Source organism: Pectinophora gossypiella, chromosome 29 (assembly GCF_024362695.1).
Source record: "Pectinophora gossypiella chromosome 29, ilPecGoss1.1, whole genome shotgun sequence".
NCBI classification, from domain to species: Eukaryota; Metazoa; Arthropoda; class Insecta; order Lepidoptera; family Gelechiidae; genus Pectinophora; species Pectinophora gossypiella.
The window spans coordinates 1,679,373-1,697,981 of record NC_065432.1 but is presented as its reverse complement, the minus strand read 5'-3'; the positions used below and the strand labels follow the sequence as shown (position 1 = coordinate 1,697,981).

The 18,609-nt window shown below is 40.6% G+C and overlaps 1 protein-coding gene across 1 annotated transcript; it reads left to right on the top strand.

The window, feature by feature from the left end:
* The first annotated feature begins 9,777 nt into the window (after positions 1 to 9,777).
* On the top strand, positions 9,778 to 17,446 carry LOC126379673 (cholesterol 7-desaturase nvd). Its single transcript, XM_050028489.1, has 8 exons — positions 9,778 to 9,939; positions 11,545 to 11,728; positions 13,244 to 13,429; positions 14,471 to 14,640; positions 15,354 to 15,459; positions 16,068 to 16,189; positions 16,650 to 16,820; positions 17,282 to 17,446. The coding sequence occupies exons 1-8, from the start codon at positions 9,778 to 9,780 to the stop codon at positions 17,444 to 17,446; spliced, it is 1,266 nt and encodes a 421-aa protein (XP_049884446.1).
* Positions 17,447 to 18,609: the final 1,163 nt, after the last annotated feature.

Genomic DNA, 18,609 nt, shown 5'->3' with positions numbered 1-18,609 from the left:
TACGAGAAGAAGTATTAAAATAACGCAGCGTGGGAACATTTCCGAACGCAGAATCATATCTCAAACCTCAGTTTCGCCTCAATACAATATTCATCATTGCTTTACGTCAAAGAGCGTATTAGAAAACCTAATGTTAGAAGACTGATTTCAGTATTGAAACCTCAGGCAAGGGCGATGCGATTTCCAGGAGCCACAAACACTCCAAGACCCAACCAACCCCGCCGGCGTGGTCGATGAGCCCTCATCCAGCGCTTATCGCTAAAGGCCCACTAGGATAGCATCATAATCATCATCAGCCCATTAACGTCCCCACTGCTGAGGCACGGGCCTTCTCTATGGATGGATAGGGAGATCGGGCCTTAAACCATCACGCGGGTCCAGTGCGGATTGATGGTTATTAACGACTGCTAATGCAGCCGGGACCAACGGCTTAACATGCCTTTCGAAGCACAGAGGAGCTCGAGATGAAAACTTTTTTTTGTGGTCACCCATCCTATGACTTACTTTTGCGAAAGTTGCTTAACTTCAACAATCGCAGACCGAGCGCGTTTACCGCTGCTCCACCGAGCTCCACTAACTAGGATAGCATCAGGAATAAAATCGTGTACAATAAGATGTTTTGTTGTATATAGCGTGTCCGGGGTATGGTAAGTACGTTACTATTGCTAAGAGGGCACAGTATTGGACTCCGATACCGACCCCGCCGGCGAGGTCGACGATTTCTAACTCAAACAAATCAAGGTATAACTGTATAACTCAAGGAGATTCGCCCAATCCCGTCAATCTCGAATGGATTGATCCCGAAAATTTGACGTGATCTCGCGAGATCTGGATTGCGTTCCCTACTATTGCCATTAACCGAAGACAAACCCTGGAAACCACGTGATATCAACTATCTACATCAATGTCTCCTTCACCGATTATTATTATTGCGTATGGCAGACATAAATAAAATATCCTGCGTGGATCGTATATCCAGCTGAAGCTCCCCTAACCAAGTCTCTGCCGCGTCCGTCACAATGCAGCCCGGCTATGCCACCTGGGAACGTGGGAACCGGTGTAGAGGTTTTTTTTTTTGACGTGGCTTATTGTAGATTTGCCGCAGATGGCATTAACTACTTGGCCGGACGAATGGGGAGCGCTGAAGGCTCTCACCCGGTACAACGTTTAAGACAACAGGCCTGAGGGTGCCCAGTTGGGCGCGAACCTCGGCTCAGGGCGTCGTCTGAGAGGAAAAATATTTGAAAGAATTAATCGACCCTAGTGGGTCGATAGCGATAAGCGCTGAATGAGGGAAATCGTCGACCACGCCGGCGGGATCGGTATCGGGGTCCTGAAGTGTTTGGTGTCGCGAGCTGATTGGCTGCCTCTATGGCTAGAGTAATCGGGTCGTCGGGATCGTATATTACGTCCTTCGGACGCCGATACTTTTCAGTACCGTCCCTGGTGTAGAGGGCACTCGTTCACTATGTGAGATATGGTTTGATCCGGGTGACCAAAATCACAGTATGGCGACTCCTTTAAGCCCCATTTATGTAGGTGATGGTTTGACTTTCCATGGTTGGTCCTACACCGGTTCAGTCGGGTCCAGATTTTTCGTTTGGATCCTGAATAAGCTCTGAATTTGCGCCGTCGAACATGTTCCACTCCAGCCTCCACGTTTCTTCCTTGACCGATCACGCCTGTTTTCCTTTGGGGTACGCAGACACATTTACGTCCAATGTACCTACATTTGGACGTGAAGTAATTTAATTAATTTTCTCTACATGTTCAAACCATTCGAGCATAGTAAGTATAAGTGTAGATAAAAATAACAGATAAGATTATGATACTAAATATAACTTAACATAACAAAACATAAGATGACATGGCATAATATAACGCATCGTCCCCCTAGCATTATCCCGTTTCTCACAGGGTCCGCTTACCTAACTTGAAAATTTGACAGGTCCGGTTTTTTACAGAAGCGACTGCCTGTCTGACCTTCCAACCCGCGAAGGGAAATCCAGCCCAATACAGGTTATGTCACATACCTCTTAAAATGCATTTCTCGGGAATGCGGGTTTCCTCACGATGTTTTCCTTCACCGCTGACCCGTCTTGACCTTTCAACGCGCAGGGATATGTCGTAATTACCGTTCTGTTTTCTTTTGTCTATGCCATTTTTATGTACCTATCATCATCATCAATTTAAGAGCCACGCTCTTGTCGGTGCAGCATTTTCCATGATACTTGTTTAGGGAAAAATAGGGCAGTGGTTTCCCTCTTGCCTTCCGCCCCGCAGTACTCTGTCTGACGCAAGTGGGATGGCGCCCAGAGTAGTCTATTACAAAGCCATACTAGGACTCCTGTCCTCCGCCTCTGAATAGACCTACCTATATACATATAATAAGCTTTATATAGTATAATTTAATGCGATTTCATTATATGTCCGATCATGCATGAAATTATAACATTTCTGTTATAATAATATTATTTTCTCATTATTTATTTTTAATATTTTTATCTAATCACATAGTTAATTGTATGCGCCATTGAACTATTGTTCTGTCTTCAGCGTAACGGGCATGCCGTGAAGAAATTCTATTATATATTTATATTCTTATATCTATAGCTAAGTAATTATTTCCGAGGTAAATAATATAATATGCATTTGTCGTGAAAACAAAATAATGGCCCCGAATCCTGCAGACACCTCCTAATTTTATTTTAAGTTTTACATGTCATTTTCTTATCCGCCGAAAAAAAAACAAAAAAAATAGTTTTAACTTAACAAAATTAGAAAAATACTTACTAAAAAAACTTAATAAGAAAATAGAGATACTTATATCGAAGCATTTAAATATGTAGTTTATCTGCAAAAAAATCTTAACATAATGCCTACAAGGAACTTTTTAAATTAATAAGTACTGTGAAAGAGTGTAGGTTTGTCTATATTTCTAATATGGTTAGGGGAATGATTATATATCTTGATGACCATTTGGTGGGGGCTGGAGGACGCTAATATTAATTTTGTGAACAGTGTTAATAATTTATTTTGGTTTTGTAGGTTACTTTTGATGTCAAATCTTTTTACAAACTTTTTTGTATAAAATCTTTTTATTAAGAATATTTTTACTTTTTTATACGATATTTTTTCAATCTGTCTTTTTACCGACTTCAAAAAAAGGAGGAGGTTCTCAATTCGCCCGCATCTTTTTTGTTTTTTTTTAAGATTGGATTTAAGTACTTACATGAATAAACCGAAATTGCTGAATTATTTCTCAAAATAACACACTTTAGTTCCACAGTTTCTTTTATTACTATTTTACATTGGGGTAAATAAGTTAGCATGTATTTTTTTACAAATTTGCACGATTCTAAACTATACATTGATGTGAGGGTCAGAATTTGATGTTTTACAAATTAGGGTCTGCAGGATACCTTAATGACCTTTTGTACGTACTGTTTCATCATCATCAATTTAAGAGCCACGCTCTTGTCGGTGCAGCATTTTCCATGCTACTTTTTAGGGAAAAATAGGGCAGTGGTTTCCCTCTTGCCTTCCACGCAGTACTCTGTCTGACGCAAGTGGGATGGCGCCCAGAGTAGTCTATTACAAAGCCTTACTAGGACTCCTGTCCTGCCCCCCTGATTAGTACTGACAGTTACTGCTGCCCTCTGTCAGGTTCCAGGTTACAGTCCCCGTGTACTGTTTATGTATGTAAAAAAGTAAATATTGATAGCATAATAACCCATATATCACGAGCGCTCTCATTTTTTACTTTCATAATTAATTAATATTGCATAAGCAACATACTCACATAAACAAAAGATGCATTACCATAGAGGTACGTGGTAGCTTGTAAACATGAAAAAAAACTGTTATTTTGTATGTATGCAGAAAAAAATGAAGGGCAGCGGTTCTCAAAAGGTTTGCATCTGCCCTCGATATAAACGGACGATTAAAAATACACAAGCCTATTATTACACTCTCAATAGTCTGTCTATAGTGTACCGGGTGAGAGCCTTCAGCGCTCCCCATTTGTCCGGCCAAGTAGTTAATGCCATCTGCGGCAAATCTACAATAAGTCACGTCAAAAAAAATCTCTCTATAGTCTCCTATACTTAAAAAGGTTGCCAGGAAGAGATTGCTACCTAACAATAAGGCCGCCTATTGTACTCATTCTATTTCTCTTTTGTTTTGTATTTCGTTTTTCCCTGTTTGTGCAATACAATATTTGTTATGTTATAAGTTCACGCCCGATTTCCCACAGGGTAGTCAAAGATACATCCAAGATTAACTAAGCAAGATGAACTAAAGACTCATCTACAGGACCACATTTTTTTGAAGTGACTTATTGTAGGGCATTAACTACTTGGCCGGACAAATGGGGAGCGCTGGAGGCTCGATTTACACATCCACTACACATTGACGTTATCGTACACGCGCATCTGTGTGTGTGACGTCTGACGCCCATCGATTGTAGACTAAAGTAAGACCGAGGGGGTGAGGTAAGCCTAGCTCAGCCGCTGGTGGGGAGCTGGGAGTTGCCGTTCTATACGTAGTATTACTCCTTACGCTTTGAGAACCGCTGAACATGTAAATATATGATATCGCACCACGAACAAAGATAAAATGAATCTGATCAATACAAACTGTAAACTTTATCACTTACCTTTACATCTGGGCAATAAAGTCTAGATTGCAACGAAAAAATATCAATCGAACATGCTTAGGAAGTCAAAATCAGTAATCGGCATTTTTTATTTTCCCGGACGGTTGTATGCTGAACATAGTCAGTTTTAAACATACATACATAAACTCACGCCTATTTCCCACCGGGGTAAGCAGAGACTATAGAATTCCATTTGCTTCGATCCTTACACACTTCTCTTGCTTCCTCCACATTCATCAATCGCTTCATACACGCACGCCGGTTCAGAGTAGATCGTATTAAACCTTTTCTAAGGACATCTCCAATTTGGTCAATTTAAGTCCTTCTCGGTCTTCCTCTGCCAGCCTTACCATCAACTTTCGCTTTATATACCGCTTTCGCAATTCTATTATCCTTCATCCGCTCTACGTGTCCAAACCAACCCAACATTCCCTTCTCGATCTTAGTCGCTATATCGTCTTTTACACCACATCTCTGTCTTATCACACTGTTTCTCACTCTGTCATTCAACTTCACACCGCAGATGCTACGCAAAGACCTCATTTCTACGGTATTAATCCTACTTTCATGCTTCTTCTAACAAACCCAACATTCACTACCGTCAGTTTTAAAAATAAACTTAAAACTTGCAATGGCCCCGATTCTTGCAGACACCTCCTAATTTTACTTATACCTGTCATTTTCTTATCCACCGAAAAGGAAAGGGACGGATGATTGACAGCTCTTAATTTTAGGAAGAATGAGTAAATAAATGAATAACCCGGGCGATCAAAAATATGTAAACTGTTTGACGTGTGTTGTCAAAATCATTCTGGCGGGTTATTGGCCAATGTAAAATTTTTAGACGGTAGTTTTAGATTTGTGCTTAAAATTGACATGTGTTCCATAAATTGTATGCTTGTCGATTACCCGTCCCTTTCCTTTTCGGCGGATAAGAAAATGACAGATATAACTTAAAATAAAATTAGATGGTGTTTACAGGAGTCAGCAACATTGAAGGACTTTTCAAGCTACGTTTCCCAAAAATAAAATTGATGGCGCCCACTTCAATAAAACCCCGGAATTGAGTAATCTGTTTTTATTTAACTTCTATCGTGTGGGTTGTGAGGTGAACTACCAACCTCATCAACCCTGATGTTAGGGTTATTATTGAGCCGCCAAAGGCCCCTGACATAACTCATACTTACTCGGTAAATACTAACCGGGACCAACGGCGTAACGTGCCAAATAAAATAAAATTAGGCGTCTGCAGGAATCGGAGACAGTGTTTTTTTTTTTTTTTTGTAAAGTTTTTAAAAATATTCAAAATATGGTGGCTGGTAATGGTTACCTTTAGAATAATCAAGTCCCCTATATAAGCTTCTGAATAGCGAAGTAATCGTTTAGTTCTGACGCGATATTGGTCAAGTGTGATACTGACATTAGCCGCATTTCGATGATCACAATTTTGGCGCCAAAATTTAGTTCTGACGTCATGAACCATCTAAATTCGTGGTAAGAATTTTCTTTTTTTAGGTTAGGTTGCACTTTTTTAAAAACTCAACATACCTATCATCATGGTATTATAAGAAAACTAGGTATGCTCAAAACTGACAGCTAACATTTCAAGGTTAGCCCAGCTGACGTCATCTCGCCCTGTGTTGCCATTTCGTAATAAATAAATTACCCACGACCAATGTTTTTATAATTTACTTTGCAAGGACCATTACCATTACCATACCATTACCATTGGATGTACCATATCTTTATTTTTTATTTTCTTATGTATATTTGTACGCCTGCATGCAGGCCGAACACATCACAACATTGTTATTTAAATTATTTTACCACCTTTATTGTATCTATGTGTTCTCGCAAATAAATGATTTGATTTGATTTGATTTGAAGGAATTTTTGAACTTTTAGTAAAAGATTTATTTATGGTTTTAATATTTTTTTATATAATATATGTTACAAGTAATAGTAATTAAATACATTAGTCACTAATTCGCTAAATTTTCAATAACAAAATTTACGTCCTTGGAATGTTGGAGATACCAATTGAATGGTAACACTTACGTCATCAAAGGGCTAGCAATGGCGGCTTGTCATAGGATTGAGCATACCTGGGGCCTGTTTTATAAAACTTACAATTGTAAATTACAATGACAAATTGGTGTTCATTACGTAGCTAATTTGAAACTGCAAAATATTTGTGATCACTGTGATCACATACTCCGCAGTGTATATCAAATTGTCATTGTAATTTACAATTGTAAGTTTTATAAAACAGGCCCCTGGTCTTCTTATACCATGCTTATCATAAAGCTCACGCGCATTAGGCAGTCAGAGGTACAACCATCGCAAGATGAACCAAGTACCCACGCCTCACCGAGCTTTTTTTCTGCTTTCCTTTTACTCATTTTTTTTTATATTCATCTCTCTCTCTCTCTATTTAAGAGCTGTGCTCTTGTCGGTGGAGTAATCGCCATTCCTCTCTTCTTCCCGCCAAATCCTTCACCTCCCGATACGACACGACCTGCACCTTCTCTTTTATTTGTTTCATAAATGTGATCCTAGGTCTACCCCTTCCTCTCTTCCCTTCAATTTTTCCTTCTATAATGTTTGTTATAAATGAATCGTGTCGTATCAGGTGGCCAATCATATTTCCTCTCCGGTTTTATATTCATAATGTAATTATTGTTCATTAAAAATATCTTTATTCGTCATTTTTTTACGTAACTAACGTCTCATCCGCCTAAAACTACTGCAGCTTCTCAAAACTTGCATAGTCGGGGAAAAGAAGCTGCAAGAAAAACCTCGACACAGGGCCTTAGAGGTTTTAGTATTCTGGTGACATCTACATGATCAAACAAAACTGGAGGCAGTTTTTGCAACTCCCTCGCTACAAAAATAGGCATCTCTTCAGGGTCGGTTTCTTTCATAAGACAAATAATATCAACGATGTCTTGCAACGTTTTTCCTTGTCTCCTCCTTGTCTTCTTGCGGCCTGCCGTTGAGATGGACTCAAACAGTAGGTTTTTTGCCGTCACTATAACATCTTCCTCGAATGCACTCACACATATACGGCTGAGGCTGACCTCGTCCATCACATCGATTTTGTTACTAATAAATGCAAGCACTTCATTTATAACAATGTTACAATTACAACATTTCACTACCTTTGACATGTTTACAAATCAACTTAGCTCGAGCTGCCTACACGTACGACCGATATTGTTATATAATTTAGTAATTTGGGTGCCTAATATCAGTTCTCAGACAGCTAATAATCCCAGCACGGCTTAGTCTTGTGCTATACACAGTTTCAGAATAAATGATTTTTATTCTACTTAAGTAATCTGTTTTCCAAGAAAGTTAATGTACTTAATCTGAGACTTTTTACACCAAGGAATCCTGGTACGGCTTTGAAATAGACTCTGGGCGCCATCCCTTCCCCGATACCGACCCCGCCGGCGAGCTCGACGATTTCCCTCAATCAGCGCTTATCGCTACCGACCCACTAGGGTCGATTAATTCAAATATTTTTCCTCTCAGACGACGCCCTGAGCCGAGGTTCGCGCTCAACTGGGCTCCCTAAGGCGTGTTGTCTTAAACGTTGTACCGGGTAAGAGCCTTCAGCGCTCCCCATTTGTCCGGCCAAGTAGTTAATGCCATCTGCGACAAATCTACAATAAGTCACGTCAAAAAAAAAGAGGCGCCATCCCCCTCGCGTTAGACAGAGTACTGCGGGGCGGAAGGCAAGAGGGAAACCACTGCCGCTGAGCTGAGATCATAAATGGGGAGCGCTGAGCGCTCTCACCCGGTACAACGTTAAAGACAACACGCCTGAGATAAGATCAGAATATTGGTAGATAGAATATAAAATACTCCATCATCTCCCTAGCGTTATGCCGGTTTCACAGGGTCCGCTTGCCGAATCTGAAGATTTGACAGTCCGGTTTAATAGGACTTTAAAATTCCAACCCGCGAAGGGTAAACCAGCCCAATACATGTTAAGTCACATACCTCCGAAACGCATTTGTCAGGATTGTGAGTTTCCTCACGACGTTTTCCTTCAGCTCTGACCACGTGATAATCATTTACAAACAAATGGCCGGACAAATGGGCGCTGAAGGCTCTCACCCGGTACAAAGTTTAAGACAACAGGCCTGAGGTACATATTTGTGCACATCATCATCATCATCATCAGCCCATTAACGTCCCCACTGCTGGGGCCTTCCCTATGGACCTTCCCTATGGATGGATAGGGAGATCGGGCCTTAAACCATCACGCGGGCCCAGTGCGGATTGATGGTTATTAACGACTGCTAATGCAGCCGGGACCAACGGCTTAACGTGCCTTCCGAAGCACGGAGGAGCTCGAGATGAAAACTTTGTTTTTGTGGTCACCCATCCTATGACCGGCCTTTGCGAAAGTTGCTTTACTTCAACTATCGCAGACCGAGCGCGTTTACAACTGCGCCACCGAGCTCCTCCATATTTGTGCACATACTTACCTAATTGCGTTTTAATTGAAGTCAGCAAGGTTGACTTGACATGCGTTATTGTGTCCCATATTAAGTATAAAAATATCATACTATTCAAAGTTTAAATATTGCCGATAATGGCGTAATCTGATCACGGAAATTGTTTTAGAATTATCCTAAACAAGTTAGGTATGACCTAACAGCTATTACGCTTAAATATATGATTATCCTACATTACATTCTCATTATTCTACATCATAATTATTCATAGTATAGTTTACATTGATACACAGGGCACTTTTTGGCGGGAACGGGAACGGGAAGGTTGCTTTCTTCATTGAATAATCTAAATAATCAATACGGAGTGGTGTTTTGTGGTTAATGATCGCATTAAGTTAGTCGGAAAACATTCGCGAATGTTATTATATCCGAATATTCTTCTTTTAACATTAATTAATTTCATTAAACGTAAATTATAATCATTAAACGTAAATTATTTTCATTAAACTTAAATTAATTTCATTAAACATAAATTATTTTGTCTTTTCAGATTCTTAAATGGAGAATTACTCGGTACTCCACGGAAGTGCACCGAAGATGGATTTTTCCAGGACAAATAAGGCGTTTTTTTGCCAAAATCCAGAATTAAACATGGATTCTGTATTTCTTTACAGTAACGTGTCTTTTGGAATAATTCGATCGACCTTTGATTTGCTATACCAGAATAGTTTGGTTATTCTAGCAGCTGTGATAACAGGAATGCTAATGTTTGTACTATACAGGTCATACATTAGTCCTGACTTTTATACTAAGGTAAGTTTAAAATACCTTTTTTTTTGACGTGACTTATTGTAGATTTGCGGCAGATGGCATTAACTACCTGGCCGGACAAATGGGGAGCGCTGAAGGCTCTCACCCGGTACAATAACGTTTAAGACAACAGGCCTGAGGGTGCCCAGTTGGGCGCGAACCTCGGCTCAGGGCGTCGTCTGAGAGGAAAAATATTTGAAAGAATTAATCGACCCTAGCGGGTCGATAGCGATAAGCGCTGAATGAGGGAAATCGTCGACCATGCCGGCGGGGTCGGTATCGGGGACCTGAAGTGTTTGGTGTCGCGAGGCTGCCTCTATGGCTAGAGTAATCGGGTCGTCGGGATCGTATAATACGTCCTTCGGACGCCGATACTTTTCAGTACCGTCCCTAAGCGGAAATGTACTCGGAAGCCGCAACTACCAGGGGATTTGGGTGGTGCGGAGCAGAATCGAAAAAACGTTTGGAAGCTAATTTGAGCCATTGGGCAATGGTTGGCAGACCTAGGTCAATGTGCAGATTTTCATTGCGAAGGAACCACGGAGCTCCCGTGGCTTTCCGCATGAAGTTTAAAATACCGGCCAAGTGCGAGTTGGACTCGCGGACGGAGGGTTCCGTAACGTAGACTAGCTAAAAACAATTGGTATTGATATCAAGCAAAAAGGGCAAGAATCGACAAAAAAATCGCGTATGTTGTATGGGAACCCCCTTTAAATATAAATTCATCTTCCTAGCGTTATGCCGTTTTCACAGGGTCCGCTTACCGAATCTGAAGATTCGACAGGTCCGGTTTGACAGGACTTCAAAATTCCAACCCGCGAAGGGTAAACCAGCCCAATACAGTTAAGTCACATACCTCCGAAATGCTTTTTTCAGTGAGTTTCCTCACGACGTTTACCTTCACCGCTGAGCACGTGATAATCATTTATGATGGGCCTCTACGTGTTGGCTTCGGCCCCACGCACGCCTTCCAAAAGTCCGGGACTCCGTAGGCCCGAGATATGGAAACGACATACAAATAATAGTAAAGTTTATTTAAGTAGTTATTATTTATTTAGTTTATAATCATATTGGCCCCGATTCCTGCAGACACCGCCTAATTTTATTTTAAGTTATATCCGTCATTTTCATATCCGTCGAAAAGGAAAGGGACGGGTGATTCACAGCTCTTAATTTTAGGAAGAATGAGTAAATGAATGAATAACCCGGGCGAATGAAAAGGTACGTCCCTGGTATGCAATCCGTTTGATGTGCTGTCTACTTAACTGTGTCGGGTTATTGACGGATGTAAAATTTTTAGACGGTTGGTTTAGATTTGTGCTTAAAATTGACGTGTGTTCCATAAATTTTATGCTTGTCGATTACCCGTCCCTTTCCTTTTCGGCGGATAAGAAAATGACAGATATAACTTAAAATAAAATTAGTTGGTATTTACAGGAATTAGCACCATTATTATATTATTATTATTATTGGTTTAGGCCCGTGCTGGGATTCAAATCCGCGGCCTCACAGTGAGAGTTAAGCTTTCTTCTATCTGAGCTACATAAAAAAGAGGTACAAAAGTTAAGCTCTCTGATGACGGTAGAGTAATTATCATTTACTTTTCAGGAGCTAACAGAAATCGGCTTCGACCACGTCCCTCCAGGACCTGATCGACCGCTCAGGATAGCTCGCACTATGACATCCAGGAGACTCGGCTCCAAGATACCTCCACCTTATCCCAACGGCTGGTTTGCAGTGGCAGAGAGCTGTGACGTCAAAGTGGGTGGGGTGCTGGCGGTAGACGCTCTTGGTGAGATTTTTTTTTATAAATAAAAAGACATAAGACATGAATTTTGCCATAAAATCTTGCAGCGAGCGATAATTCAATGTGGTCTACTACGGTCTACTGCGGTCTTCTGCGGTTTACTACAGTCTACTGGGACTGTAAACTAACTAGCTATAGTCTGCGTTTACCGCCGGTTATAAGAATAGTTAGCTGACTTTACGTAAAATGGAAAAGGGGTTGACTGTAATCTAACGTGAGTCAAAACCTAACAGCGCCTAACAGGCTAACCCTAACCATATAGCTACAATATATACGTATATAAATAGTGTGTACTTCGGTGTCTAATCTACAAAGAGATGGTCTTCACAATACGATAGACTATCAGATTATATAGCAACGTGTTGCCATAGTAACTAGTGCCTAAACCTCGCACAATGACGTTAAGGAGACTCGGCTCCTAGATACCACATTATCCTAATGGCTGGATTGCAATAGTAGAAAGCTGTGCCGTCAAAATGGGTGAATTATAATTAATAAAGATTCAGAAGAGATGAATTTTGCCAGATCAGAAGGCTTGCCTACCATAAAACCTTATGGCGAGCGATAATTTATTGTGGTCTACTGAGGTCCACTACGTTCTTCTGCGGTCTACTACGGTCTACTATGACCAAGAGTGTGGCGGTCGCTGTCGCCGCCAACGCTCAACCGTTGGACCACGTGTATTCAATATTTTATTCACGTACTTTTTAATTTTTAATTTATAGTCAAGTGTAACTCTAAACAGTACCTAGTATTATTTCTTGTGAGAAGAGAGAAGTGTTCATAGGTATCATCGTCCCCCTAGTTTTATCCCGTTTTTCACAGGGTCCGCTTACCTAACCTGAAGATTTGACAGGTCCGCTTTTTTACAGAAGCGACTGCCTGTCTGACCTTCGAACCCGCAAATAAAAATCCAGCCCAATACAGGTTAGGTCACATACCTCTGAAAATGCATTTCTCGGGTTCCTCACGATGTTTTCCTTCGCCGCTGAGCACGTGATAATCATTTATGATCCAAACGTGAATTCGAAAACAAATTCGACAATCATTAATTTTAGGACTGCGTTGGATTGGAGGAGTGTTCATAGGTATTTTTTGGAAACCAAGTTACTTACTAGATTTTTTTTAAATACTACATCATTGGCTCCGATTCCTACAGACACCTCCTAATTTTATTTTAAGTTATAAGTACGCGTCATTTTCTTATCCGCCGAAAAGTAAAGGGACGGATGATTGTCAACAAGTTAAAAATTTTTAAAACGAATGAATAACCTGGGCGAATAAAATAGACATCTCGCTGGTATGCAATCCGTTTATTGGCCGATGTAAAATTTTTACACGGTTGTTTTGGATTTTTGCTTAAAATTGACGTGTGTTCTATAAATTATATGCCTGTCGATTACCCGTTTTTTTCTTTTTAGCGGATAAGAAAATGACAGGTATAACTTAAAATAAAATTAGATGGCGTCTGCAGGAATTAGCACCATTATTAATTTCCAGGTCAAAATCTCTGCGTGTATCGCGGCGCAGACGGTGTGGTCCGCTGTGTAGATGCGTACTGCCCCCATTTAGGGGCCAATCTGGCGGCAGGTGGGAATGTCTGCGGCAACTGTATCGAGTGTCCTTTCCACAAGTGGCGGTTTGGGGCCGACGGGGCGTTGGTCAGTGTGCCAGGAGTGGAATCAGGTAAGTCACAATGCTGATCACACGTCACTAACAACCGTATTCTAAGATGTTCACTCTTCCTCCACTCGACTCTGCCTCTGCTGAGCATTTTAAGTTGCCATTTACGTCCTCGACTTGAGGACTTCTCACTGGAGTCGAGCATGTCATACTGCAAACATCGTCATCATCATCATCAGCCCATTAACGTCCCCACTGCTGGGGCACGGACCTTCCTTATGGATGGATAGGGAGATCGGGCTTTAAACCACCACGCGGGCCCAGTGCGGATTGATGGTTATTAACGACTGCTAATGCAGCCGGGACTAACGGCTTAACGTGGCTTCCGAAGCACGAAGGAGCTCGAGATAAAAACTTTTTTTTTGTGGTCACCCATCCTATGACCGGCCTTTGCGAAAGTTGCTTAACTTCAACAATCGCAGAACGAGCGCGTTAACCGCTGCGCCACCGAGCTCGTCACTGCGAACATAATATGAAAATAATGACGTCATTCCTTACTAGTGTATACTCGAGTTCAGGTTGAGGCACCGTCTAAGAATACCGCTTTTCTGATGAGTTTGAAGAAGACCTTGAGTTGTATTGTTTTAGATTTCTTTCCATGTTTTATTGTAAAATAAAATATTTAAATATATCGACCCTAAGTTCGGCCCATGCTGATGTATCTGTGGGACAAGTCTTTGCTGTTTGTTTTTTGCCCTGACAATTCCGTAGATATGTTAAGTCTGCTCCTCTTAAAGTATTAAATAATTTAATATTCTTCTTCTTATCGTGTGGCTTGTGAGATGGAATACCAACCTCATCAACCCTGGTGTCAGGGTTACTATTGGGCGGCCAAAGGCCCCTGAGATGGCTCATGTAACGACTACTTACTTGCATCAGGAAGTAGTAACCGGGACCAGCGGCTTAACGTGCCTAATAATAATAAAAAGAAATAAGTATTTATGTAAAACCTTCGACACACACATATATATGAAATGTCTCTAAGCACAAATGAGTGCTATAAAAACAAAAATTAAAAAAAATATATATATTTTCTTTTCACAGTCCCAAAAGGCGTATCGATAAAATCATGGGAGACAGTAGAGGCTGACGGCGCTGTATGGATCTGGTACGACGCAGAAAATAGGCCTCCACTGTGGTCGTTGCAGGACGCATGCACGATGCAGATGCGATGCAGAGGACGCAACATCTTCACCGTCAATTGCCATATACAGGTACGGAATACTTAGTCGGTTATTGCCACATTCTTCCGGCCAAATAGTTAATGCCATCTGCGGCAAATCTACAATAAGTCACGTCAAAAAAAATATATACAGGGTGTTAGTGACATCGTAACTAATACTGAGGGGGATGATTCAGACCAAGATTCTGAGTTGATATCAAGTGGAATTTTCAGTCTGAAAATTCATGAAAATTTTTGTTTTTCTTTTTATTATTTTCTGTTCCATACTTTTGCGACGGAAAATTCCACTTCATATCATCTCAGAATCATGGTCTCAATCATCCCTCAAAGTTTTAGTTACGACGTCACTAACACCCTGTATATTGCCACATTCCCGAGAAAAAATTGAATAATAATAAAAGAATTGAAATATACCTAATTAAAATTAATTAGAATTGAATTGAAATACGATTCGAAGGTACATGACCTAACCTATAAGGCTGCTTTTCCCTTCGCGGGTTGTAAGGTCAGACAGGCAGGCGCTGCTGTAAAAACCGGACCTGTAAAATTTTCAGGTTAGGTAAGCGGACCCTGTGAGAAACGGGATAATGCTAGGGGGGATGCTGACTTATTGTAAATTTGTCGCATTAACTACTTAAGATTTGACAGGTCCGGTTTTTACAATCTACAATACTTAAGTCAAATAAAAAAGATCTTTAATTTTTTCCGTCATTATAACACATTTTCTTTTTCTTTTTTTGCCAGGAGATCCCTGAGAACGGCGCAGACGTCGCTCATCTAAACGCGGTACACTCCGAATCGCTGTTGTCCAAATTAGGAGAAAAATATCCACTGTTGCTGAACTTTATCGGTGGGTTCAAGGTTCAATGAGGGACTATCCAAGCGTTCCTCGAAAACAATATAGATGGCGCTGTATAGTTTTTCCTTTGTTTAACCTTCTAATTTCATGGATGACATTTTTTATCTTTGTTTTTGGGTATCGATGATGACCTTTTTTATTACACCCATGCACAATTACATCTTCCACCTACTATAAGTAATCAAATTAAAGAGAACAAAATATAGGTAGCAACATAATTCTATACATAATGTTATCCAAATGTCAAGCACCAATTATTTTTATATATATTATGCTTCTGCTTATTTTAGTTAGTGATTATTTAGAAGATAATGATGCATGGAATTAACTGTCTGAGAACTGATATTAGGCAGCTAAATTACTCAATTGTATAACAATATTTTATAATTTTAAAGAACGTCTAGGTCCCTGTGCCGAGGGTTTTCTTGCAGCTTCTTTTCCCCGGCTATACAGGTTGTGAGAAGCTGCAGTAATTTTAGGCGGATGAGACGTTCGTTATGTAAAAATTGACGATTCAAAGTGTAACTATGTTACCCACTGAGCTCAGCCGCGAGTGGGGAGCGGAGAGTTGCTTATTCCTTATTCTATGTGGGTTCCAGGTAGCCACTACTGGACCGCGGAGTGGTCTCGCGGCGACCATCACACTTCCACCATCAAGCTGACGCATGACTACAAGCTGATGAAGATGAACCTATTTCATGTCGACGTTGATGTTACACAGGTAACCAAGTGATTCTCCATCGTTAAGGTACCCCTATTCACTGTGGAATTTACCGTTGGAAAAGTATGGAATAGAATAGAATAGAAATAGTTTATTACAAAAGGGCGCCACACATTCACTGGTCCCGGTTGTTACTTACTGATAAACTTACTTACTGTAAGTACGTAGTCGTTACATGAGCCATGTCAGGGGCCTTTGGCGGCTCAATAATAACCCTGACACCAGGGTTGATGAGGTTGGTCATTCACCTTACAACCCACACGATAGGAGAAGAAAAAGAATAACGCTGAACATGAATGATTCAGCTCATGATAATCAAGTGGAATTTGCCGTCGCAAAATGCACTTTTATTTTGCTTTAGAAATTGTTGTCAGTTCCATATTTGTTTATGAAGAAGGAGGTGTCTGCAGGAATCGGACCCATAATCATGATATAATAAACAATGCCATGTTCCATCCAGATCGGCCCAGGCCACGTCCGCTTGAAGCTGCAGACGTCGTTCGGTCCAGTTTTGATATCCCAATCCGTCACTCCCATTGGACCACTACAACAGAAGGTGGTTCATCGTGTCTTCTCCCCTAATTACAACGCTCCGCTTGGCTACATCTTGAATAGAGCTGAGTCTTACCAGGTGAGGATTTAAAAAAAACAACAAAATCGATCGACTATGACTAAGAGCATCACTAATATAATAAAGTTTATGCGGACTTTTGAGTTAATTCGTTTGGGAAGTAGGAGTCTGCTCTGAGGGTGAAGGCTGTTAGTGACTTCCTAACAAATTCTGAGTGGGCTGATTCAGACAATGATTTTGAGTTGATATCAAGTGGAATTTCTCGTCAGAAAATTCATGCAAATTTTAGTTGTCTTTTTTTTTTCATTTTTCCGCCATCAGCAATTTCGACAAGAAATTCCACTTATCATGTCAACTCAGAATCATGGTCTGAATCATGCGCCAAAGTTTTCGTTACAGTGTCACTAACGCCCTTATGCTCTTCTTCTTCTTCTTTTCTCGTCTTCTTTTTGTCTTCTTCTCTTTTCCTTTCTCTTCTTTTTTCTTTTTTTTACTGTATGGTTTGTCTCTTTTCCTTCCAGTTCGAGAGAGACGTAGCGATTTGGAATAACAAGCGGTACGTCGGAGCACCAGCGTACGTCAAAACTGACAAGACCATACGAGCCTTCAGGTCGTGGTTCTCGCAGTTCTACAGTGAGAATAGTATCAGCTTCAAGGATGCCAATAACAGCATGTTGGAATGGTGAAATAAATCCGGTCAAGTGCGAGTCGGACTCGCGCACCGAGGCTTCCGCACATCCTGTCGTGGGTACCTAAATTAACAAAGATAATCTGAGAAATAATCTTCAAGCACCCTCAGGCCTGTTGTCTTAAATTTTGTACCGTGTGAGAGTCCTCAGCGCTGCCCATTTGTCCGGCCAATTAGTTAATGCCATCTGCGGCAAATCTGCAATAAGTCTCTCACCCGGTAAACAATAATTTTATGATTCTGGAACTATGGAGAGCAACCGGTAGGTTTCGATTCTCCTGTGAAATGTCGGAAAATAAAGCTAAATTGGCTTGAATTCCTTACAGCTTTAAGAGACTGTCGCACACAGATGTTGTTGTGCTCTGCCTGGTGTGTAGAAGATGGTAAATATACAGCGACTTTGAGTTGACCACGTTTTTTTATTAAATAATTAGGCACACACAATTTACGTTATTTCACAGTTCGTTGATCGTAGAAGAAAAAAAAAGGATTGCCATTTTTATGTTTAAAAAAGTAAAAAATAATATTTTAATTTGTTGGATGTTGCCAACAGAGACCGCAAACATTAGTTTTTTTTAATTTAAAACCGGTAGTCGCTTGCTCGTAATTAAAGTAAGTTAATGGTGTAGATTTGGGCGACTACCAACCTAATTTTAACTTAAATTAGGATTAAAACTAGCTGCATCTCCTTCCTGCATGCATTGTTAGTGAAGGACGGCAAGAGAGAGCTGTCAAATCAAAGTAAGGTTAAGTTTGTGTGCGCTGTAGGTGCTAATATCAAGGCTGGCTGTGGAATTATTCAGTGTTATTATATTTTATAAGTATTATTTAAGTAACTTGATTTATTGTATAACACTTCTTTTTCTTAATTTTTTTGTGTAAAAAAATAATTACTTACTATATATTTGTTAAGGTCTACTACATCGTTGCTCGTCGTCATATGATTATCACGTGCTCAGCGGTGAAGGAAAACATCGTGAGGAAACCCACATTCCCGAGAAATGCATTTTCGGAGGTGACCCAACCTGTATTGGGCTGGTTTTCCCTTCGCGGGTTGGAAGGTCAGACAGGCAGTCGCTTCTGTAAAAAACCGGACCTGTCAAATCTTCAGGTTAGGTAGTTGACCCTGTGAAAAACGGGATAATGCTAGGGAGACGGTGA

Bases quoted from the DNA above. Each gene is read 5' to 3' on its own strand.
- LOC126379673 (XM_050028489.1), top strand. From the start codon at position 9,778: ATGGATTCTGTATTTCTTTACAGTAACGTGTCTTTTGGAATAATTCGA. The intron at 16,190-16,649 runs GTAACCAAGTGA...TGTTCCATCCAG, and splicing joins TCGACGTTGATGTTACACAG to ATCGGCCCAGGCCACGTCCG. The intron at 16,821-17,281 runs GTGAGGATTTAA...TTTTCCTTCCAG, and splicing joins ATAGAGCTGAGTCTTACCAG to TTCGAGAGAGACGTAGCGAT.